This window comes from Callorhinus ursinus, unplaced genomic scaffold, assembly GCF_003265705.2.
Source record: "Callorhinus ursinus isolate GAN/ISIS: 27379988/994484 unplaced genomic scaffold, GSC_fseal_2.0 scaffold31, whole genome shotgun sequence".
Lineage (NCBI taxonomy): Eukaryota > Metazoa > Chordata > Mammalia > Carnivora > Otariidae > Callorhinus > Callorhinus ursinus.
In genome coordinates this window covers 8,041,591-8,066,741 of record NW_027397093.1, presented here as the reverse complement: position 1 = coordinate 8,066,741, position 25,151 = coordinate 8,041,591, and the positions used below count along the sequence as shown (strand labels likewise).

At 43.5% G+C, this 25,151-nt stretch overlaps 1 protein-coding gene across 3 annotated transcripts in view; it reads right to left on the bottom strand.

Moving 5' to 3' along the window:
- Positions 1–25,151, bottom strand: part of POLR3A (RNA polymerase III subunit A) — a 46,466-nt gene that overhangs the window by 12,194 nt on the left and 9,121 nt on the right. For all 3 annotated transcript variants that reach the window (XM_073878749.1, XM_025850613.2, XM_073878750.1), the window contains exons 6-21: positions 23,725–23,964; positions 23,323–23,485; positions 23,007–23,143; positions 21,643–21,746; positions 20,871–21,012; positions 18,133–18,273; positions 13,543–13,612; positions 12,991–13,118; positions 12,752–12,890; positions 11,092–11,256; positions 8,448–8,620; positions 6,798–6,909; positions 5,847–5,965; positions 4,113–4,250; positions 2,131–2,301; positions 1,091–1,204 (exon numbers count right to left, since the gene is read on the bottom strand). In XM_073878749.1, coding sequence (XP_073734850.1) covers positions 1,091–1,204; positions 2,131–2,301; positions 4,113–4,250; positions 5,847–5,965; positions 6,798–6,909; positions 8,448–8,620; positions 11,092–11,256; positions 12,752–12,890; positions 12,991–13,118; positions 13,543–13,612; positions 18,133–18,273; positions 20,871–21,012; positions 21,643–21,746; positions 23,007–23,143; positions 23,323–23,485; positions 23,725–23,964 — 2,256 coding nt within the window. The remainder of the gene's footprint in view (positions 1–1,090; positions 1,205–2,130; positions 2,302–4,112; positions 4,251–5,846; positions 5,966–6,797; positions 6,910–8,447; positions 8,621–11,091; positions 11,257–12,751; positions 12,891–12,990; positions 13,119–13,542; positions 13,613–18,132; positions 18,274–20,870; positions 21,013–21,642; positions 21,747–23,006; positions 23,144–23,322; positions 23,486–23,724; positions 23,965–25,151) is intronic.

The following is a 25,151-nucleotide window of genomic DNA, read 5'->3' as shown; positions in this document are numbered from 1 at the left end:
ACCATCATTTACTGGTTTCTGTATCCCTCTGCTTTTGATCATAACTATGATTATAAACAGGAAGGAGATGCTTGAGCAGGTCAGTGAAATTAAAAAACAAAAAACAAAAAACCAACAAACTAAAAAACCTTAAGAGGATATCAAGGTAACAGCGCCCTGGAAGAAGAAGGCTGGCTGACTCAATGAACTTAGGATCCACACTATCGCAACAGGAAGAGCAATTTAAAACACCACCACTACGGGCACCTGGCTGGCTCAGTCGGTAGAGCAGGTGACTCTTCATCTCCGGGTTATGGGTTCGAGCCCTGCCTTGGTATAGAGATTACTTACAAATAAAATCTTTAAAAAATAAAAATAAAACACCACCACTAGGAAAAAAATCACTACGATTCACAATGACTGTGGGAAGAGCTGGTCCCTTAAGATGGGGAAGTGGGTAAAGGGGTTGGTAGGGACATGGTTAAAAAAAAAAAATCAGTTCTTGGGCACCTGGGTGGCTCAGGTCATGACCCCAGGGTCCTGGGATTCAGCCCCGCATCGGGCTCCCTGCTCGGCAGGAAGCCTGCTTCTCCCTTCCCCACTCCACCTGCTTGTGTTCCCTCTCTCTCCGCGTCTCTCTCAGTCAAATAAATACATAAAATCTTAAAAAAAAAAAAATTAGTTCTCTAAAGGAGGTATTTTTCTAGGAGGGAGACACTCGAGTGAGAGACATACACTAAGAAGGACATGATATAAATTCTTCATGTTGGCTGGTGAAATTTTGCCTGAGCCAGTCCTGAAATTTTTAACAAAGAAACACTCTTTTTTTTTTTTTAAATTTTATTTATTTATTTGAGAGAGAGATTGAGAGAGAGAGAAAGGTCAGAGGGAGAAGCAGACTCCCTGCCGAGCAGGGAGCCCGATGTGGGACTCCAGGATCATGACCCGAGCTGAAGGCAGTTGCTTAACCAACTGAGCCACCCAGGCGCCCAACAAAGAAACACTCTTAATGCCCTCCCCACCCTTGCTTATAAAATCCACCTGCTGGAACGCAGCAACCATCTCTTGGTGATGGCCAAGCTGGGTGCGCACCCCCAGCAGCAGAACTCACCTGCAGGAAGCTGTCCTGGCAGCAGAGGAACTCAGTCTTCTTCATGATCGACTCAGTGGTCAGGACCAGTTCATTTTTACTTAGCGCAGGCTCGCTCTGACACGGGAAGACTGCCTCGAGTATCAAAAGGAGATAGTGTGATGTGTATGGGGGTGACCAAGGGTGGGGGGCAGCATTAAGTGAAAGAATTTATAAGAGACAAAATGACTTTTCTCAGTTCGAGCTTTTACCAACCTGTGATTTTTTTTTTTCTTTCAAAACGTATTTTACAGTCTACCTTTAGTATGAAGGTGACAACGGGATAACCCCACTCCACCCCACACGAAAACTTGTGGAAGAGTGGGTATTATTCCATTACAACCTTCACCCCACCCCAGATTCGTGTTAAAAATATATATTGTTGTTTTAAAAAAACCCAAACATTTCAGGAGTGAAAATCCCATCCCCAAGCTCATGGGATTTCCCCAAAGTTTTAATGGCTGCATATTACCCTAATATATGAGCAAATCACTATGTATTTGATTTATACTTTACTGATGATTTGCCTTTATTATAAACGATGTTGGAAAACCACTCTTGGCACATTTAGATCATTTCTGTAAGGCAAATTTCTATAAGTGGAACCACCGGGTCAAAAGACACCCACATTTAAATTCAAATCAGTATTGTCAAACTACCTTCTGAAAAAGTTGTTCTAAATTACACCCCCGGTTAAAGTATGTGCTTTAGTAAAAGTTTAAGGCTTGCTTCTCAACACCCACGACTTTTAACACTGGCCTGTAATACGCTTCACCAGACAGAGAGAAACCCAAAGTCCTCTTCTGTGCAATCACTACCAGTGCTAGACTCTGAAACCGAAAAAATACTTTCCCTTACTATTTGGGAAAATTATGCAGAGTACACAAGAAGAAACATACTAACCCAGTAGCTGGGTAGAAATAACTGAGGCATCAACTGTGTGTGAAACTCCAGAGGACACCTCCATTCCAAACACACATTCTCAGAAACACTCTAACCCCAGATATAATGCTAAATCTTACTTTGATGTTGTCCAGAACTCTTTTGAACTCTAACGGTTCATCTTTTCCCTCCATAGCTGCAGGATCCAAGCCATCTCCCCCGTAAATGAACTGGATAATATCACCCGTAGAGCTTCGGACTGTCAGGTCATACTGTGAGCACAGATCTTCAAGGGACTTGACGAGCCTCCTCTAAAGGAAGAGAAGGAGAGGAAACAAAGGCTCAGTTGCTTTGAGAAGACTAGTCACATGTGCAGAGGATGGGATCTGCAACACTAAGTTTCAAGGTTACTAGTACTTTCATCAGTTAAAACATTGTATTAGACATCTCTTTTAAAAAGAGTCCCCTGACGCTCAGAACAACAAGCTCAAAAGTGGCCCGAGAGCCTGTGCAGGGGGATTTAGAATATGCTCCAACCTCACGCACTCTAGTGTATTTTTGAGTACATGCAATTTAAGCCCCATCACCCCCAAAGGACTCTGCAAACACTAGCTGTTTTCCTAGGCTGTTTTGCCTTCCCTCTCTTTCTCCCTAAGGTACAAATTAATGCAACAGCTTTGCATTTCTAAACACAACTTAATCCAGGACCCCTGTGGGCTTCAATATGAATTACAGAGGATCAGGTGCAGGCCCTCTTCTGGGACACAGGGGGAAGAACAGGGACAGCATTGTGTCTGAACCAGCGGGCAGCAGCCATTCCTCAGATCTGCTTAGGGAGAACCTTCCACCAGCAGAACACTCCAGCCAGCAATGTGACGGTGGCTCAGTGAATCAGAGAGAGCGAAATCTTCCTCCAGGCAACTTTAAAACAAAAATCCCTCATGCCAGAACAAATTTGTTCTAGGTTAACACACTGCTCTGGGAAAGTCATACTCTACTTCAAAAAGGTAAAGTCAAAAAAATAAAGTCAAAAGACATTCTGGCAAGAGTGGTGAAAAGCATTTCACAGTCTGTTGGGTTTCTGACAAAAGCAACACACTCCAAAACTGAAGGGCAATTTCCCATCCAAAGATAACGAAAAGGGAAGTATCGATGAGGATACACACGTACAGGTGAGCTTATGGACAGAGCTGACTGCTGACCCGAGTCCGCTCCCACCCGCAGCAGCCCTGTTTGCTCCGGCTCCCTCAGCCACATGCCTGCTTTATCAGTCCTGCTGTCCCAGCCTGCAGAGGGCTGTGCTTCTCAGACTGGGGTCCACAGCGGGGGGAGAGGGGAAACAAAGCCACAGTGAGGGCAGGGCCCAGCAACTGGGAGATTTAACTTTATCTGGTGTTATAAGGAGACAAAAACATTGAAAAAAATGTAAAAATAAACACAGATCATAGAGGACAGGGTAGAAAATGATAGAGAATGAAAAGAAATCCTTTGCTTGTGGTCTTATGGAAGAACAAAGTCGGGATGTGTTCTCGCTCCTCTGCCATTCGGGGTATTTTTACAGCGGTTGGAGAAGCATAGGCATTGGGAAACCCTCTAGTCTAGTTTCCTTTTGGCCCCGAGCCCATTATCCTGGAACTGTGCAAACAATGGATAAAGAGCCATCCCTCCAAGTGGCCAAGGCCTCTGCCGGCACTGGAGTAAGTTCTTGGCGTCAGTTAAAATTATCCTAATAACAGGTTACACAAATAGTTGCCACATGAGAAGGAGAGCCCTCTCAGCGATCAGGAGGTACTATCATCTCCATCTTCATGTATTAGGACACAGAGGCCCAGTGAGGTCAATGATGTGTCCCTGGATGCACTTCCAGTCCATGTTCTCAGCAGAGCTTTGGTGTGTGTGGTTCTGGCCTGATCTGAGTCCCTTGAGGCACACGGGATGAAGTGAACACATTATCCTTTTAGTCTGTTTGTTTCTACGGCACCTGCATTTCTCAATTTTTCCTTTTAAATACTAAGACCCGATACATTACAGCTCATGTACAAAATATGTAAACACTCAGCAGTCAAAATCCTCAGAATCTTGTCCTGCCCAGCCGCAAATGGCCTATATTTCTTTGAATTACCTGCATGTACCCTGTTTCAGCGGTCTTTACGGCTGTGTCGACGAGACCTTCCCGGCCAGCCATTGTGTGGAAGAAAAACTCGGTCGGTGTCAAACCGGAATAAAAGCTATTAGCCACAAAGCCTTTGGCAGCTGGGAGCTGAAGAGAGGTGGGGGAAAAAAAGAATGAAACAAAAAAACCTTCAAGGTCCACAACTTCAAAACCCATTCAAATCACAAAATGCCCCACCTTTAGACTATAAATACCTGGTCAGTGCACGCTCATGAAGGGGCAGCCTTTACAAGCCCTTTCCTTTTTTTTTAAAAAGATTTTTAAAATTTATTTATTTGACAGAGGGAGCACAAGCAAGGGGAGCTGCAAGCAGAGGGAGAAGCAGGCTCCCCATTGAGTAGGGAGCCCGATGCGGGACTCGATCCCAGGACCCTGGGATCATGACCTGAGCCGAAGGCAGACATCCAACCGACTGAGCCACCCAGGCGTCCCATACAAGCCCTTTCCTAAAGGAGGAATAACTTGGCATAAACTATCCTTCCCAGAGAAAAGTGAGGGTGAGGTCCCAGTCAGGGCTGGTGCTAGGGCCAGCCGCAGGCAAGTGGACCAAGAATTCTGGATGCTCCCAGCCTCTCCCCCAAACTCATCAGGTTCCCTTAGAACTGTGAACCTGACCCACACAGCAGGCACCATTCCCATGACCACTTGGCTGTCTGACTTCTAGTGAATTCTGATCTTGGGCAGAGACCCTAAAATGTTCCTGGGGCTATCTGGATACAGAGAGTACCCATACACTCTCAGTACAGCAGTCCTGTCTCCCCAAGTGGGGCTGGACAAAAACTCTGCAGTCCCATGGGACAGTAGCAGCTAGGGCATCTGTGCTTTAATGGGAATCAGAGCTGACTCCAAATCCACAATCTGAGTAACCAAATCTACTCTAAGTTCCTCAACTAGATTTAATAGTTGTCTGCCCCTGAGTTCCAGAAAAAGCCCAGCACAGATTTGTCCATCTTTGTCTATCTCTGCTTATATTAGCCCTCAAACCACAAGGCCAATGAAACCCAGAGGTCATTTAAAAACTGAGTTTGAGGGGTGCCTGGGTAGCTCAGTTGGTTAAGTGTCTGCCTCTTGATTCTGGCTCAGGTCACGATTTTGGTTCAGGTTATGGTCTCAGGGTTGTGAGATCGGGCCCCGCATCAGGCTCTGTGCTGGGTGTGGAGCCTGCTTATGATTCTTTCTCCTTCTGCCCCTCTCCCCCTGCTCACATGCATGAGCACAGGCTCTCGCTCTCTCTCTCTCAAAAACAAACAAGCAAACAAATCAAAAAACCAAAAAACTAAGTTTGAGAACTCGAGAGGAGTCTGGAATTTCCTGGCTGTTTTATCGTGGCTCCTATCATCACTATTTTAAAATCACCATACTTTGATGTCAGTGCCCCCAAAATAAGCATACAAATGGATCACGCATGAGGTAACCTTACATTCTGATTACTGAACGTAAGCTGGATAGGACCCTGAAATCCTCCTCCTTGGAGAGAAAACAAAGAAACGGGTATCGATCCAGTTTTATAGCTGCGAGTCTAACAGGGTCCTACATGACTCAGTCGGGGATGAGGAAAGACCCTGAGCAGCCCCGGCCTCACAACACCTCCTCCAGGAACGCCTTAGTTGGCAGCACACGCTCCGGTTCCTCTTCTGTGCCGTTGGTCGCCCTTCAAAGCTCTGCCTGAGCTGCTACACTTACCTTTGAGTGTTTTTCAAAGTGAGGCAAGGACCTGTTTTCAAAGCCATCTGGCACTCGAGAGCCACTGATGGCCTGCTGTCCCACACAGGCAATCATCTGTGATATGTTAATGAAAGAACCTGGGGAAACAGGTTAGGAATATAACATTCGTTTACCAAAATAACATTAACTGAAGTACGAGCAGATGTGTGGGATAAAACAGGACTGTGACGTAGCAGGCTCCCGGTCTAGGGCCAGTAAGAGCCAGAATGAGAACAGTATAGGATAGAGCCCTCAGTAACAGAACAAAGGCAGAAGGATGGCAGGCAGAGCTCAGCAGGGAGTCAGCACTTTGGGGCTGGAAGAAAGACTTGCAGGTGAGTCTGCGACCAGGCTGAACAGTGGCAGAACACTACGATTTGGACATGAAAGGGGACAAGGAATTCCAAGGTAAGCGGAAGAATGGGAAGGAAGGACACAGGAATGGGAAAGTTGGGGGCATGCATGTGTACCAGGTGCAGGAAGGAGAATCCTGGGGGGAAAGGCAGCAAAGTTGGACTTTATTCTGCTAAAAAAATTTACAGAAACAGAAGCAGGGAGGTTTTGAATCTGAGTGCAGTACCATGCAACCTAACGCTTTCAGGTCCTAAATAACTATAAAATTAAAGTGTTCTGCCACGTCATTAAATATATTAGCTCAGATATACTAGTTCAGAAATTTTTTTTTTAAAAAATAAGGTCAAGTTTGCTTGAAGCATCCCTGTGCTCTGAAATCCACACGGATTATACAAGTTCCTCCAGGGGAGTTAAATTACCACCATGCAAATAATTAAGTCTCTTTCTCTACATATGATTTAAAAAGCTATCCCCTTATAAATGAAAGGTCTGAAGTTATGATGTGTACATTTCCTGGCACGACCCCTGCCAGCCCATGCGGAGGATGGGGACAGCGGCAGCCGGAGGTGCACTCACCCTTGGAGCCGCACAGAGCCATGGTGAGTGGGCTGTTGCTCTTATCCAGCTCCCGGAGACAGGCACTGCCTGCGTGGTCTCGGATCACAGACAGCTCCTTCAGGATCAGAGCCTGGCAGGGAGGAAGAGAGGCGCATGGGGGCTCTGTCAACTACCAGTGTTCAATCTGACACTGAAATTTGAAAAAGTTTAAGCCAGATGTTAGATTTCCACTTAAGGTTTTCAAGCCTTATCTATGAAGACCCACGTCTTCCACGAGGTTCTAAAATCAGTGCTTAAGGTACAACTGATTAGTAATAAAACCCTGAAAAATCCTTATTTATTTTTTAAATCCCTTAAATGGCCCATAAGGTAGAATGCGAATGGCTTTGTGTATAGCGAGGGCCCTATAGCATACTACGTCTGTGTGTATGTTACTGTACACATACATACCCGCTTAAATAAACGTAAGAAGTATAAGCTAACATGTGGTATACAGTAAAGGAGAATTGCTTGTACTATTATAAAATTTACCTCTTGTTATTTTACTTTCCAAGTACACATGTGAATTTCCACCAGTTAAGAGCGTGTGATAAAGTGACTCCACAAGAATATTCTAGTCTTTGAGCTCTTCCACAGGCTATCCTTTCTCAACTCACAATTTAGGGTGCTGAATCAGTGAGGAGTCAGGTTCCACGGAAACCAAGTACTGCAGAAGCCCCAGGTAACTTTCCAGGTAAGTCAATGAGAAACCTCTGTTTCTCTCTCTCTTAAGACTCAGTGAGATTAAGAATGAGCTAATGGTCAATAGTGCCTATACAACTCTGCTTTCTTCCTAGTTCATGAAAAATTCCTTTCGTCGGAAAATTTCTTACTGCTTCTCCGTTCTTCCACACTTAGGTGAGTTAAAGCCCTGAGCCGGGGCTGCAGCGGAGACCGGAGAGAGCCAGGCAAAATCCTGGTGCAGTCAGACTGCTGATGCAGGCTGCCTGAGAGAGAATGTAGGGCTCGCAGAGGCTGGTGGTCCTTCTGATTCTGACACTAGCTGGTCAAGGTCTCAGCTAACCTAGTTTCAAAGGTGACAGGGGCAGCAGCTAGGCATGTGACTCTCAGACTTTTCTGAATTTTCTCTCTTCTGTGTCTGAGTCTCTTTCGAAGACCATCTGTTGATTTTTATTTTATTTTTTAAAGATTTTATGTTTAAGTAATCTCTACACCCGATGTGGGGCTCGAACCTACAACCCTGAGATCAAGAGTCACATGCTCTACCGACTGAGCCAGCCAGGGGACCCATCAAAGACCATCCATTTAAAGAGCTGTGGTTGCCGGTCTCTACTGGAGAGATGCTAGAAATAGAAAGGGCAGAAGCACTGCAGTACCAGTTACAGCAGGGGCCTAAGTGTAATGCTGGAACAAGAGCAGCCCCATGTGGTCGAGTGAGCAGACAGCCATGTCTGTACCACCTAGGAACATGAAAGCTGCTAGGGATGTAATGGATCTGATTGAAGGTCCCTCATTAAATGAACAAGCACACACCCAAGCAGCACAGAGCTGACCTGGGGCTAAAGCCACGGTGTTGATTTCTCCCTCCCCTCTGCTACCTTCTCTTCCGGCTTCCAGCACAAGCCCATGCGGACCAAGTGGCTAACCCACCCGAAGAGCCAGACGCACCTCCAGAGTCTCCTCAGCGGTGCAGCCAGGCTGCTGCTGCAGCTTGCCTGTGTTCAGGGCTTCGATGTACTCATCACATTTTTTATAGCCAGCATTCAGCAACTCATACTTGGCCTTCAGCAGTCCTTGACCAGGTGTGACGTCACCAATCCCAATGGAGAATCCACGGTTTGCTGCAGAATAGTTGGCAGGTAGAGCAGAAAGAGAGGGCCACGAATGTTCGTCAACATACTACATGGAAACAAGTTTACACCTTCAGAAAACATATCATGATCCAATTAAATAAAAATGTATCACGGCAGTTCCTAGTAAATTATATAGAAATGACCAAGACTCACTGAATCCTGTCAGAGACCTTACAACCCAGTGGGGGGCAAGTAATGTCTCCAACTAATTATAATATAAAGCAAACTGATATTAAACACTAAAAAGCTGCCGGAGAAAGCCAGCAATAGAAAGTGAGCCATCTGATTTCCTGCTCTAAGATACCATCTTAGACATCTTTCTGCCCACTCCCTCTTGCTTCTTCAGAAATCATTCTAAAGCACAAAAAAACCCTACCATTGAGGGAACTATGCCCCACCAATTACCTAGCCCTAACCTATGTAGAAATGGGTGAACAAGAGGCACCTGGCTTCGTAGCGTGGGGAAGGGATGCCTAAGAGTGGCTGTGGAAATGAGGACCCACGAGTCTGAAAAGGCTCAGAAACTGTACCATCAGCTTCTGCAGATGCTGCAGATAATGTATGTGTTGGAAATAAGGAAACCTGGTGGAATATCAGTATTTTCCTGTGGGAGATGGGAGTTTACTAATGGAATTAGAGAGCTCTGGACTGGGGGATACTAGGTGCAAAAAGATGGGAACGACTGGAAAGCAGGGCATGAGGCAAAGTATATTCCATGGCTGTGATCCCTTGGCCCCTTTCCCTGTCCAGCTCCCAGAATCCTGGCAAGCAGGTCTCAACCACTGTGGGGGGAGACTGAGACTGGAGGACATGTCCCTGGAGAAACCAAGCCTCCCTAGAGAATAGCATTACTGATAGGAATATTTGGCAGTTTCTCAACAAAAATGTTGGCTTGCAGCTCAATCAAGGGACAGAGAAGCCCAACAACCAACAGGCTACATTTCTTATCAGTGTTTGGTGTCTCACTCCTAAAAGTATGAATGGATAGCCAGGGACCACCAGATATTTGAGGAAAGTCTTCAACATGAAAGACTGAAGACAGCAAGTGCACAGAAAAATGAAAGTAAGGAGAAAATTCAGGGAGCAAATAAAACTATGAAAAATATTGTGTCTGAGAGAGATGATGTATCTGGAGATCAAGAACAGGAAGGCTTAAAAAACAAAAAACAAAAAACCCAAAAAAACTCCCGAAAAGCAAAAAAACTACACCTACAAATAAGAACAATGGAACATATGGTTGGAAGCTAAATAAATGATAGTTAAAATTAAAAAAAAAATCAATAAAACAAATCACTTTAAAAGATAAAAGGAGGGGCGCCTGGGTGGCTCAGATGGTTAAGCGTCTGCCTTCAGCTGAGGTCATGATCCCAGGGTCCTGGGATCGAGCCCCACCTTGGGCTCCCTGCACAGCAGGGAGTCGGCTTCTCCCTCACCATTTGCCCCTCCCCCTACTCATGTGCACGCGCTGTCTCTAGCTCTCTATCTGAAATGAGTAAGTCTTAAAAAAAGAAAGATAAAAGAAATCCAGAAATAAGGAGATGGACAACAGGGAAAAGAAGATAAGGAAATCAGACAGCTGATCTAGAAGCTCTACTTACACAATGAACGGGAATTCCAAAAAGAACAGAGATAATTAAGGTGAGAAATTACCAATACCAACAACAAAAACCCAAAAACCAAACCAAACACGAGAACATTTCCACAACTGAAGGACATATGGTGACAGATGAAGAGAGCTCACAGAGCACAGTGAAGAGACCCATTCCAAGGGAGTACCACTATGAATTTCCAGAACACCAAAAACAGGATGAGATTCTCAATGCTTCCAGAATGAAAAGACAGATACAACAATTTGAAAATAGGAATAGAAATCCACTTTAACAGTAGCTCCGAGGGCTAGAGGAGAGCAGGACCTTCAAAATTCCGAGGAAAGACAGAATTCAATCCAGAGTTCTATACCCAGCCAGAGAATCGATCAAGTATGGGAGCTGAATAACAATGCTTCTGGGCATGTAACAATCTGGCCCAGGGCCTGCTCTAAGTCCGAGCAAACAAAGGGAATGGAACAGTGCGGGGCGGGGGGTGGGGGAGGATGAGGGCCTGGCAGGGCCCAGTCACGGGGGCCCAGGGGGCTGAGGTTGGAGCACGGGCACCTGGGAGGAACCTGGAAGGGCCCTTGGTCTAAGGACCCTGTCTGAGGGGCAACAGGGGGCTACTGCACACATGAGACAAGAACTCAACAGCAAATTCAAATCTGAACGAAACTGGTCAGTACTGAGCTAATTTCATGAGATGAAGGCACACATGATTCAGCCGGGAGTAAGTCTCCTTTCCTGTGCACAGGTACATTGTGTGTGCTGTGTGGGGGTGGGGGGAGTTAGAGGTAAAAGAAGGAAACAGCACAGAGCCCCTAAACCTCAGCAAGTACCGCAATAAAACGAGGATCCTGAGGTACTCACAGAGGTAGACAGGAGCCAGCCTGGCAAGCCGCGACATCGCATCGGCCGCTTCGTTCTGCCCCCAGTCTCGCAGCAAAATGTAGAAAATGTTGTTCTTGGATCCGGACCCCAGAGTTCCCTTGTCCATACTGCCGCTCATCAGCTCACTGTTCTGGATAGTAACGTCTGCAAGGATAACGATGGCCGTGCACTTAAACAATTACTACTGAGTTAGCCTTGTTCCAAAATGAACATGACGTGGTTGAGAAGATACCTTCCCATATTGAAAATTAAAGCAGAGCAAATAAAAATTCTCTAAAAACGTCTGAGGAGTGGGGCGCCTGGGTGGCTCAGTTGTTAAGCGTCTGCCTTTGGCTCAGGTTGTGATCCCAGGGTCCTGGGATTGAGCCCCGCATCGGGCTCCTTGCTCGGCCGGGAGTCTTCTCCCTCTCCCTTTCCCCCTGCTTGTGTTCCCTCACTCGCTTGGTCTCTCTCTGTGTCAAATAAATAAAATCTTAAAAAAAAAAAAAAAGTCTGAGGGGAAAGAAGAGAAATCTAGGGACTTTTGAAAAGCATGAAAAACCCAGTTAGTTACTTCACAATCCTAACTCTTAAATGTACTACCTGACCCTCATTTTCAACTGTGAACTGAGAATGACAGTGTTGACCAATTGTCATCTTTATGTCACAGGGACAATTTGAGCATCTGATGAAATCATGTGCAACAAAGTACTCTATAAACTAAAAAGCACATTGCTATTCACACAAGAGAATGAAAACTAATGGCACCTGGAAGAGCCGATACCACAAAATGAAATTCACATCTAGGTAGAAACAAAACACAATCTAAAACAAGAAGCCAAAACACCTTGAAGACCAGACAATATATTTTCAAAGTAATGGTTATAAACCTGAGAAAAATTGGTGCCCTTCGAAACATTTATTCTTCATGACAAAACAGTAGAAGTCTTGACCCTCAGAGACTCTGCAGTTCAGTTCTTCTGTGCAGAGTCCTGGAGAACTATTTCTTGTCACAAGGCCTGGCTAACAAAGCCCATTCAAAGTCAGTGCCATTCACAGTAGTCCGCTGGGGAACTGCTTGTTAGCAGTCTGAGGGGAAGCAAAAGAGCTCGCTCAACAAACCAAACGCTGGCTGAATGGCATTGGTCCGTGGACCATACTTCGGGTTGAACTAGTCTGGATGACTCGGATGGTTTAACATTTAAATCCTCTCATGGTTACACCTCATCTTCATGTTACAAAAAAACTCACTGACCAGGAGGCAGTAAAAAAAACAGTCCTATTAATTATGCTTTTAGACAACGAATACATTTTTGGAAGTAAAATAATAAATTATATACCTTAAAAAATGAGACCCTTGCTGATGGCAAAAAAAAAAAAAGGGTAGGGGCAAAATAAAAGAAATTGCATGAATTTACAGAAACTCATCACCTAAAACACATCTGGAGCTCTGGAGAAGAACATTCTAATCACTGGATCACATACCTACATGATCTCTACTTTTTAGAGAAATGGGGAGTCACATCTGAGAGGAGAAACACCAACTACATTTCCCCGAATAAACTTCCGGCCTAAGAGCAACCTCGGATTTGCTTGCTCCGGGAAGGCAGTCACTGGCCACCTGTTTTCCGCCCCCTTCCACCCTGCTGCCTTCACTCACAGGAATCATTGACACAGAGATCTTCTCCTTTGCCGCAGTACTGCTTGCCCTTGGTTCGGAGGTTGGCCCTCACTGGGTTGTCATCACTCGGTCTGAGGATGACACTGAAGATCTGCTTTCCTGTCCATAGGGTGACAGGCTGCAGAAGGAAGCCACCGCATCAGTTGGCTGAGCCTGGTTTCGACTGCACAGTGCTCGCGGGCTAACCAGCCACCAGCACCCCAGGCATCCACACAAACCTTTAGTATTGTCGGGGGTGGGAGGTGAACTTTAATTTTCTCATCCTTGCCAACCAATATTGAAGCAATGATTTGGCAAGCCTTGGCGCGGTCAAAGAAAGTGTCCTTAAGGGTGAGGAGATAGGCACCTACGAATGTTGGCAATAACACAACACAAAGAAATGGAATGAAATTGTGAGACAATCACAAGGTTTCGATTTTAAAATCAATGTGGGCTATTACCAAAAGAGTAAATTAAAACATAGAGCTATTTGCTGGCTCTCTCCTCCCACCAGAATCGAAGCTCCACAAGGAGAGGGACGTCGTCTGACTCAATGCTGTATCTCCAGTGCTTAGAAAAATGTCTAGGGCACCTTAGAAGCTCAACAAATGCTTACTGATTCCAGGCATAACCAACCAACATAAAATCTCTCAAGTCGGTTCGCAGTCAACACTTAGTAAACGAACAACAGAATTAAGCCCAGGGAATTACACAGCTAAGTTGTGACACGATTCACTGGGAAAGAGAATCCTGGCGTTCCAGTCTCCCTTCAAGTGACTTCACACACAAACCTGTCAGAAAATCCTGAATAGCAGCAATCAGTGGTTCTCCATTCCTTGGTGTTACCAGATTTGCTTTCGTCTGAAGGAAAAACAAACAATACATTAGCCATTCCATCCATACGTTCTTTGGATTGCATGATACAGGCCACGGAACGGCACCATAAAGACTCTGAACTGCTGCAAATAAATACCAAATAGCTGGCGAGCGGAAAAGAGTCTGAGAAATGAAGACAGGGGTCCCGATCCCAGCTTTGTCACCAGCTCCTCTTTCCTTTACCTGCCAAGGGGAGATAAGAAACGGGCCTCAGACGTTCCTACCAACACTAAAATCAATCCTGAGTGAAGTTGTTTTGGATTCCTACAAGAACGCCATATGTGTAAGACTTTCTGGTTATTAATAAACGCACTTCTTCAAAGGAAATTCACTTCTATGAATGATGATAGCACTGCTACCTTTGAGGTCAACCAATTTCATACCTCTCTACAATGATGGCAGAACTGCTGAACTTCTCTTGGTCAAGACACTGGGTTCTAACAATAATTAACAGGATTTAATTAAAATTTAACGAGTGCCTAAACTGAGCAAAAAGGGGTGCTAGTTGTTCAGGGCATAATTAATAAGTTTAAAGAAGATTCTATGCATCAGAATGCATTTGCTCAACTTTTGCTATTGTTGAGATGTAACTGACAGATAAATTTGCTCAAATCTTGATGTGGAGATGCTTGTGTTACTTGTGGGTTGTCTGGGCAACCTCACCTGGAGTAAAAGGCCCTTCCAGGGAGAGACCTGTTTCTGCCTTCTTGTGAACGCTGCACGGAACAGTGATCCTCCAACTAGGGCTGGAAGACAGTTGTTCATGCCTGCTTTCGAGAATCTCTCTGAGGCGGGTTAGGGAGGTGGTCTGGGGGCTGAGCACATGAAGCTGGGATCTGCATACTTTGCAAGTCTCCTGGGTAATTTGGGACTACACTCAGGCTAGAGCCATACCCACTCCACTGAGTCAGAACTGCTGAGTCAATACAGTAGATGATAATTTTCTTACATAAAATTGAGGGGATTTGTCCTGATGGGAACTAAGGGTTCTTCCAACCCAATATCCTGGGAGCCTGTGTTTTACTGTCATTTTTAACCAATGAAATATGTTACAACAAAATGGAACTTCAGTACCAAAGTCATTGCTAAAGTCCAACTGGTGGGCGACAGACCATTATCACTAGAAACCAGTTACACAGCTGATATCACTGGCAACATCTAAACATTACTTTTTATTACAAAAAATAGTATGTTCTTTATAGAGAAAAATCTAAAAATATAAACACGAAAAAAGGTGAAAAAATAAAAAATCCAAAAAAAATCTCTGCACGGAACTGCCAAAGAACTGCTATTTGTAAGATTTTAGTATAAAACCCTTCCAACCTCTGTCTAGAAACGTTTTTACAAACATAGAAGCATCTCTTTACCAAACAAAATAGGATCATGTCATACATGGTTTTACATTTTTATTTTTTAAATAAAAAATAAATCGCAAGTAGCTTTTAGCCAACAACTCTACATACTGTATCATCATTTTTGAGGGCTGCACAGGATTTTTGTGGTATGAATGTGACATCATCTAATCTTACCAATTTTTTATTGGTGGACATTGTTTCTAACGTTTTATTACAAGTAATTTTGCAACTCTGCTTATGTCCTCTGGAGCGCTTACTAGCAAGGAGAGTGCAAGGTCAGAAGGAATGATCACTACACCACCTGACTGCGGGAGCATGGAACTCATTCGTGGCCACCCCCCTGCATCATCTCTCTCGCTGTCCACCAACACCTAACACAGCACTCATCATAACTGCTACAAATACTGATGCTTAGGAGCAAACAGGCTACCTCTTGTCATGCCAGGTATGATCATACCACAGGGTCTTTGCTCCTGTTGTTCCTCTGCTTGGCCTGCTCTTATGCGGATGGTCACGTTGCTCGTTCTCCCACTTCTTTCAGAAGCAGGCTCAAGTGTTACCATTTCAATGGCCCTCCTTGACCATCCTCTATGAAATAGGACCCCTCTCATTTTCTTTCCTCCTTGCTGTGCTTTGTTCTTTTTTTCTCTGCACTTACCACCACCTGACCTATTTTACACTTGTTTATTCTTTTTTTTTTTTTAAAGATTTTATTTATTTATTTGAGAGAGAGAGAATGAGAGAGAGCACGAGAGGGAAGAGGGTCAGAGGGAGAAGCAGACTCCCTGCTGAGCAGGGAGCCCGATGCGGGACTCCATCCCGGGACTCCAGGATCATGATCTGAGCCGAAGGCAGTCGCTTAACCGATGGAGCCACCCAGGCACCCTATAGTTGTTTATTCTTCACTTCTCTCTGTTTGAATAGGGATGAGAACAAGAACTTTGACTTTCTTATTCTGTGCTGTGTTCCTAGAAGAGTACTTGGCACACAGTAGGTGCTCAATAAGCATCAACCAAATCATTTTAAAAGGCTGAGGAGTCTGAAGAAATAATTCACAGGAAGAAAGATTCCAAATACAGAAAGACGGCCATTGAAGGGTTCATCCTCAGAGCAAAACAGGGAAAATACCCTCAGTTCTCAACAGAAGGTAGATGAACCTTGGTGTGTTAACCTGGTGAAAATCTGTAAAGCCATTATAATCAATAATTATGAAGACTTAACAAATGGGGGCATTTATTTTTAAATTTATATTTATTAATTTTTTAAAGGGGGGAGGGGATGATGGAGAAGGAGAGAGAGAGAATCTTAAGCAGGCTCCATGAGGGGCTTGATCTCACGATCTTGAGATGACCCGAGCCAAAACCAAGAGTCCGACACTTAACCAACTGAGCCACCCAGGCGCCCCTATAATACATTTAGTAGTAAAAAGGAAAACAGAGGCTATCACAAACCATGACCACAACAAGTATCTAAATTCAAGGATAAGGAACAAACAGATAAAAAGAGGTGGAAATAAAGAAAACAGAGAAGTTGTGATATGTAAAAATCTTATTTAAGTAACTCCGTTATGCTGGAACACTTGAATAAATAAGAATCGATGTTTTAAAAAATTGAAGACCACAGGGTATTTTACCCACATGAATTTCTTAGTAGTTAAGTGTGCACACAAAATCTGCACCACATTAAATACTTCACTTTACCAGAAAAACTAGGTCAACTTCAGGCATGAAGAACCCAGGCAGGCCAAGAATGCAGCCCCTCCTTCCTGTCCTCACCAAATCCTCCTGTAGTTTAATAGATATGCCTGCAGAACTGCCTTCACTTTAGAATCATACTAACACCCTAAATTAAAACAGATTAAAAAAAAGCACCGAATCAGAAACGGTGAGAAGTGTTTTGTAGGTAGGAGCACTGAGAGCCACAGACAAATCAGCCCATGCTAATACAGAAAACCAGAGTACTGGGAACAAGGAAAACATAACCTCTATGGAATGATTTTGTTTAGTGTGTCCTTTAGATAACAAACGAGCATGTAATATACTGTTTGAAGATTTTTTCAGAATGTTCAATAAAATGTATTAGTACTTAAAGAATCTTCAGCTACCAAAATATCCTCTTATGCAGAACATCTTATGCTTTTCCCATGACCCCCAACAATCAAGATATTGCTATAGCCTTATCTTTTTTATTTTTTAAACATCATATGGCTTATTCATACAATACTATTCAGCGATAAAAAACAACAAACTGCAACAAATGTACACCTGCAGATGATTTTCAAAAGCATGATGAGTGAAAGAAGAGGTACACGGAAAGTATAAATGTATGATTCCACTTATGTGGTTTTAGAAAAGACACCAGATACACAGCGGGGAAAAAATCAGGACAGTATTGCCTCCGGCAGGTGAGTTATAATGGAAAAGCACAAGAGGAAACTTCAGGGGGTTATAGTAATGCTTTCTGTCTTGACAACAGTTTGATATACACAGCTCTATGTACTTGCCAATGCATAAACAGAATGGTATACTTCACCTTAAAAATGAAAAATAAGAGGGCGCCTGGGTGGCTCAGTCGGTTAAGCCACTGCCTTCAGCTCAGGTCATGATCCTGGAGTCCCGGGATCGAGTCCCGCATCGGGCTCCCTGCTCGGCAGGGAGTCTGCTTCTCCCTCTGACCCTCCCCTCTCTCATGTTCTCTCTCTCTATCTCATTCTCTCTCAAATAAATAAATAAATCTTAAAAAAAAAAAAGAAAAATAAGAGAAAAAATAAACCATTTAAGTCTAACTGTATGCAGACTGAGGCATTTAGGGAGTATATTAAATGTCTGCCACTTACTGTTAAATGCTGCTGGATATAAGGTAGATAATGGATAGACAGAAGGAAGAATAGAGGAACTGATATGTGATAAAGCCTAATAGTAAAACGTAAACTAAAGAATCTAGGGCTACACACCTGTCTTATCTTTCCATAGTTGGTGCTTGAATAGGTACCTTCCCTTAGAGATGCACGTTATAGGCCAGAAGATACTCCCCTCAACTCCCCACCTGTCATAGACACTCCCTTACATACTATAAGGTGCTTTCAAACAGGACCCGCTGACCTTCCCCTCCTTTCAAGCTGTTTATAGGGGGGGCTGCCACCCTACATACCCCCATCAGAACAAGGGCCTCTGCTTTAGCTTCCTCCGTTTGAGGAAGATGAAGGTTCATCTCATCGCCATCGAAATCCGCATTGTAGGGTGTACAGACACACTCGTTAAATCTGAAGGTCCGGTGTGGCTTGACCTTGGCCTGTGGAATACACACACACACACACAAACACACACAAAACAAAACGGAAGAGGGACTTAGTCATTTATCCAAAAACTTCATGGTTTCAAAACATTAATAAATGGTTTCCTGGAGAACTGGATACTTTAGATGATTAAGAAAATAAATTTCTAGTATGTTCTGATAACATGTCACTTGTGGACTTATTCAAGTAGCTTTATTAGGTCAAAACAATACAATGAGTTTAACACAAGGCAAATACCAACCTAAGAGCCACAAGAAAGGGCTCCCCTGGCCAATGATGTCATAGTTTGATATCAAACAGATTCATGGCAGAAACTGATTAAAAAACACACTGACTAAATAAAAACCCATGAGTTTATAATGACACTGAAAAAAAAGGAAAGCAAAACCACACAAAAAACCCAAACCAACCTAGTTGGAAGAAATTGAACACCAAATTTCTCCTCCCCAAACTGATAAAAAAGGAAGAAGAATCAGGCATTTATGCTGCCTTTCCTTTAGGAATTATATTTTTGGGGTGCCTGGGTGGCTCAGTTGGTTAAGCGACTGCCTTTGGCTCAGGTCATGATCCTGGAGTCCCAGGATCGAGTCCCGCATCAGGCTCCCTGCTCGGCAGGGAGTCTGCTTCTCCCTCTGACCTTCCTCCCTCTCATGCTCTCTCTCTACCATTCTCTCTCTCTCAATAAATAAATACAAATCTTAAAAAAAAAAAAGGAATTATATTTTTGGGTAAGTAAATAACCCTAGTTAGTAAGACAAAATTCTTCATTATACATATGGTGGGTATGAAATGTGAAAGGAATGATAGATTAGAAAATCTCCATTTTGTAGCCCCCATGAAATACTGTTGGCAATAATCATAAATGGAGGAAACCTTTAGAAAAAAGGTCAATGAGAAAACTTTCAAGGGAGGCACTAGGCTCAAGTATCTGATGCCCTAACCTCAGCATAACTAAGAGTGGGGCAGCCAGACAACACATGCCTTCTGAAATAAGGTAAGAGGAAGTAGCCAGCACCACCTAGGAGTTACTCTTGCCAGAAGCTGAACATGAATCTGACCACGCCTTGAGAGCTACTGTCCAGTTTATAGGAATAAAAGGAAGAACAAAGAAACTCTTAAGGCCATGCGTATACATACAGAGAACACGGGACATTTCTTCAGGACAAATGACTTGGCTTTTTCAGCAACAGTGAAATTAAAAGGTGGGGGGCACCTGGGTGGCTCAGTTGTTAAGTGTCTGCCTTCCACTCAGGTCATGATCCCAGGGTCCTGGGATCGAGCCCGCATCAGACTGTCTGCTCCGCGGGAGGCCTGCTTCTCCCTCTCCCACTCCCCCTGCTTGTGTTCCCTCTCACTCTTGTCTCTCTCTCTGTCAAATAAATAAATAAAAAGAAAAAGAAAAAGAAATAAAAAGGGGGGACAGTTCTTCTAGATCAAGAGAGACTGAAGACATGTTATCAACCAAATGTCATGTGCAGACTTTACATCTAGATTTGGACAAACTAGCTGTGAAAAGATTGTTGAGATGCTTGGGGAAATGTGAACATGGACTGGGTGCCGGACAATACCAAGGAGTGAGTGTTCATTCTGTGTAGTGTGGTATGGCACTGTGGTTATGTGTGTCTTACAGAAGTAAACTAAATACACATGGAGAAAAGACATGGCATCTGGGGCCATCAAAGGAAAAAGGGAGAGAAAACAGGAGTGGCAAAATCTTGAAAATTATTAAAAACAGAGAATGAGAATATAGGAGTTCTTCATAGGATTCTTTCTACTTTTGTATTTATTTGAAATTTTTCAAACAAAAACATTTTTATTTTGAGAATGCCCCAAAGCCAAACAAAAGTTTCTGAAAAAGGAAGGCTTTTGTTCCCCTCCCTAGATCCCCATAATCATAACCCCCATAATCATAAACTGTTTCTTTGATATTTCCAGACTTAAGTAAAAAGACTGAGGAAACATGTCGTGAAGTGAAAAACTAAATCTAGAAAGACATTACCCGAAGAGCCTGTTTAAACACTGTTTGCAAATGCTCATGGATTTAAAGGCTTTGGAGAAGGAGAATTTATGAATATTGAGTGAATTAAAGTTGCGTCTAATTTCCATTTTAAATCTCCAGAAAAAGGAATTGCTGCTGTTGCAAAACTAAATCACCGAAAAAAATATGCTTGAAGGTCTTCGTTGGAGGGCCACTGTGACGAAAAATCTCCGAAGCATTTTAGTTCCATAGTTAATATGCTAAGTGAAACCCGAAATCGCCTTTCTGCCCTATCTATTTTAGGTAAGTCTGTGCACTCACATAGATGTATATATTTTGTTTGCAACTGGAATCATGTGCCAGTCACTTTCACGCTAATTTCCAATTAGTTCCTTTCTATTTCACTGTTGTGTGGATTTTATCAATACGAAAAACACTGAAGGGAAGCTTGAAATGTAAAATTTCACTCAAACTAAAAAATGAGAGTAGAGAAAAATCAGAAGTCACAAAAATTTGAGATTACTGGCAATCGAATTTTAGGGGTCCGGAATTTTGCATCGCACACCCAGCCAATTCCCACCCGACAGAAGCTAAAAACAGAAATGTCATGCTCACCAGATGCGCCATAATGCTCAGTTTGTGCAGCGACGGCTGCCGGTTGAACAGCACCACATCTCCGTCTATGAGGTGTCTCTCCACGATGTCCCCGTACTTGAGCTCCTGGGCCATCTTTTCCCTATTTCCGTACTTCAAAAACCTAAGTGTATGGTGAGAAATGTGATCTATGAGAGTAAAGCCTCCTCACCAAGTTGCTCCCTCTTCACATCAGGAGTCAGTCTCAAAAATGATCACACTGCCCTGAATGGAAGGTGCCTCCACAAGCCCGTCAGTTAAACTATGACACACTGTCAGTGGATCTTCATTTCATAAATGTTAAAATATGAAAAGAGTTATGTCTTAGAATCACAGAAATGCAGTAATAAGTCAGCTTCTCCCACAGCACCCTGCTGATAGTTTTTATCTTATGTTTATCTCAGGAGATCAAAAGGCACCAGTGATTAGTGGAAAGCCTGAGCGGCAAAACAAGGCTGTAAGTACAATAAATAACCAACCCCACAGAGCCCCTGTGACACAGAACCGGCTTTCCTAACTCCACGTGTTCTGTCTACCCAGATGCAACAATATATGCTAGGAAACAAATGGACATTTTATGTATATTCGATGCAAAAACACAGCAAATGATGAACCCTGTGCTCACTGAAATTTAAACAGTATTTTTCACATGCTAAAATGTCACAAACGTATTTTGGACTGTATTCTGTGGCTGAGTATGGCGACCTTGGGTGTGAGAACATTGTTACATATGGCTAGATTGGGCCAGCATTACCTTTTCATCTGCGTGTGTCTCTGCTGAATGAAATTGGCTCCTGGGTGAACTTCAGGGCCATTTCGAACCAGTTTCCTCAAAAAACTGATGTTTGCTTTGTTCACCTGCACAACCACAAAAAAAAAGACACAAGGGGTTACCATTAGGTTTCTGTAAGCTAGCACATTATACTGAGTTGCGTCTCAACCTTTACTTTCCTTGGGTGATTCCAGGAGAAAGAAAGGCAGCATCTTGCTGCCTTGGGTCTTGGGTTTAATGACAACAGTGGACTGGCACAGGAGCGCAGGTTCCAATCTGAACTCACCACTGGCAGGGTGAAATAGCCAAGTCCTTTACTGGCCTTTGGTTTCCCTATTAGTAAAATGAGTGGGCTGGACTGAGCTGTAGGGACCTTCTGGCACATCCTGTGATCCTAAGAACAGTTGGCAACCTCACTAGCAATGATTTACCATGGGCTCCTGAGGTTTAAAAACTGTGACTCCGGCACCATTAGGCCGTGCTCTGCATTGTCATGTCCTGCAACCTTTCAGACAATGGTCTTGTGGAACCCCATCTCAGAGAAGGAAACTCTGAATCAGATACATAAAATATCTAAGGCTACTTTACACAAGCTTTACAAAAGCTTCCATGATCCGGACGGATTATGAATCTTAAAAGCAAAGCCAAAGCCCATATCCTCCTATTATCAGTACTTACAGTTTTCTATACCTCAGTTACTAAAAATTCCATTTTACACTCATGATGAGTGTGAGTTAAGTGTAAAGCGGTGCAGCCTTTCTGGCTATGCATCAATAGCCTTAAAATATTCAAAGTATTTAACTCAGTGATTATAAAGTCTTAAAAATAATAATCCATCCCAAGGAAATTAACCGGGTGTGGTGCTTATCCTTCAGTTACTTTAAAAACATGAGGTAGGGGCACCTGGGTGGCTCAGTTGGGTAAGCGTCTGCCTTCGGCTCAGGTCATGATCCCAGGGTCCTGGGATCGAGTCCTGCATCGGGCTCCCTGCTCAGCTGGGAGCCTGCTTCTCCCTCTGCCTGCCGCTCCCTCTCCCTCTCAAATAAATAAATAAAATCTTTAAAAAAACATGAAGTAAGATGGAACTAAGAGGCCAAAGACCATACTACTTGGAAAAACAAGTTGCAGCAGATTATGTCTAATGTGTCTCTGAGTGTACACAGCCAGACACATCTGTGGTTGTACTGTTGCAAATGTTGTATGCAGTGGTAGACGTATGAAACCGTAAGATAACACACATACCAAACTGTGGGTTGTGTGCATTACCCGGGATTTTCCAACTGTCTATTGTTTGGCATCTCAAAATAAAAGACAAACACAGAATTGAGTGGCTGAATGGAACTTACCTTCTCAGGAAAAGTAAGAATTTTGGCCACGTGAACTGGCACAGCTACCTCATCAATCCTGAGATTGGGGTCAGGTGAGATGACTGTTCTGCCAGAAAAATCCACTCTCTTTCCTGAGAGATTGCCTCTAAATCGACCTAAGTTAATAAAAACACGTCATAGGTCTCCATGGAACAAACGTGTGCTGTTTCGGAATAGTATGACCACAGAGAACTAGGAAAGTTTGTGATTTCCAATTAGATAAGCTGGACATACACTCCAGAAAAAGGTAACAAAGGCAGTAGACTGTCTCCTGCACATTTTGTTGGAAACATACCCTGTTTTCCCTTTAGGCGCTGGACGAAACCTCTGGTCCATTTCTTGGGCGCCATGTTGAGGGGAATGCCTGAGAGCTCGCTGTTAATGTAAAGGGCACACTGCAGTTGCAGGAAATCCCAGTCTTCCATGATCATCTGGGTCTTTGCTCCTGATATCCGATGCTAAAAATGAGCAGAGAACGAGAAAACATGATCCTGGGTCAACCTGACTTTCTTGATGAGAAGTGTTTGCAATAGACACGCTCCTAAACCTAGCGCTTGGAAGTACTGACTTTTTTAAAAAAATTTTTAAAAATTATGTTATGTTAATCACCATACGTTACATTAGTTTTTGATGTAGTGTTCCATGACCCATTGTTTGCATATAACACCCACTGCTCCAAGCAGAACGTTGTACTGACCTTTTTAATGACGTCATTTAGGAAAATGATTTCTGTCAATTTCATCGTCAGATCATCTTCATTGGTGCCAGACTTCAAATCGCTAACGACAGAGGGTCTGATACACAAAGGGGGCACTAAAAGTCGTGTGAGAATCAAATCAGAGGGCTTTCCAGCTTCTGGGTTCATTAGAAGTAGAGGGACATCTTCAGCTGGGATTCGTTTGAATAAATTCAGAACTACTAAGGGATTCAAGTTTTCCTATGGAGAGGAGGAGAAAAGAATGGAGAGACATGTTAACTTTCCACAATTTGGGCAAGGGTTTACTTCCCCATGCTTTCTACCCCATTCACCACTTAACTCAGAGTTAACTATACACACTCACAGAAATTTCTGTTGGTAACATGCTACAGTGGCAGAGCCCTAAACACATACATGCCTTTTAGTCCAATTATTTAAACCAGTAATTTCACTTCTAATTATTCCAAAGGGAATGAATTTAGAAATCAATGCAAAGATTCAGCTACGGGGATGTTACCTAAAGCTGTTAACAGTGAAGAGTTGGAAATAGCCTGATAGGTTGCTGGTTAGATAAAATCATAGTATATCCATACATAAGCAACCACGAAGCCATAAAAAAAAGACACTACAGAAATGTAGCTACTGCCATGAAAGCTGTTCATAAAATATTGGTAAATGAAAGAAGCGTGTGTACGATAGGATCTCATTTTGGGGGAAAATGTACATCTGTACAGAAAAGAGGAAATGGATGTTTAGCAAGGTGTTAATAGTATTGTCTGCAGGTGAGTGGAATTATAATCTTTTCGCTTCTTTGTTTACATTTAAATTTTTTGCAGTGGGGCACTGGGGTGGCTCAGTCAGTTAAGCGTCTGCCTTTGGCTCAGGTCATGATTCCAGGGTCCTGGGATTGAGTCCTGCATCAGGCTCCCTGCTAAACTGACCTAAATCGACCCTGCTCAGCAGGGAGCCTGCTTCTCCCTCTCCCTCCCGTTCCCCCTGCTTGTGTGCTGTCAAATAAATAAAATCTTAAAAAAAAAAGCATTAAAAAATATTCTGCAGTAAACTTATATCGCCTTCATATTTTTTTGAAAATTTTATTTATTTGAGAGAGAGACAGAGAGAGTGAGAGAGAAAGAGAGAACGCGAGCAGGGTGAGGGGCAGAGGGAGAAGCAGACTCCCCGCTGAGCAGGGAGCCCGATACGGGACTTGATCCGGGGACTCCAGGATCATGACCCGAGCCGAAGGCAGACGCCCAACCGACTGAGCCACCCAGGCGCCTGCCTTCCTATTTTTTTTTTTTAAAGATTTTATTTTTTATTTATTTGAGAGAGAGTGAGAGCATGAGCAGCGGGAGGGGAGAGGGAGAAGACGACTCCCCGCTGAGCAGGGAGCTGGAAGAGGGGCTCACTTCCAGGACCCCGGGAAC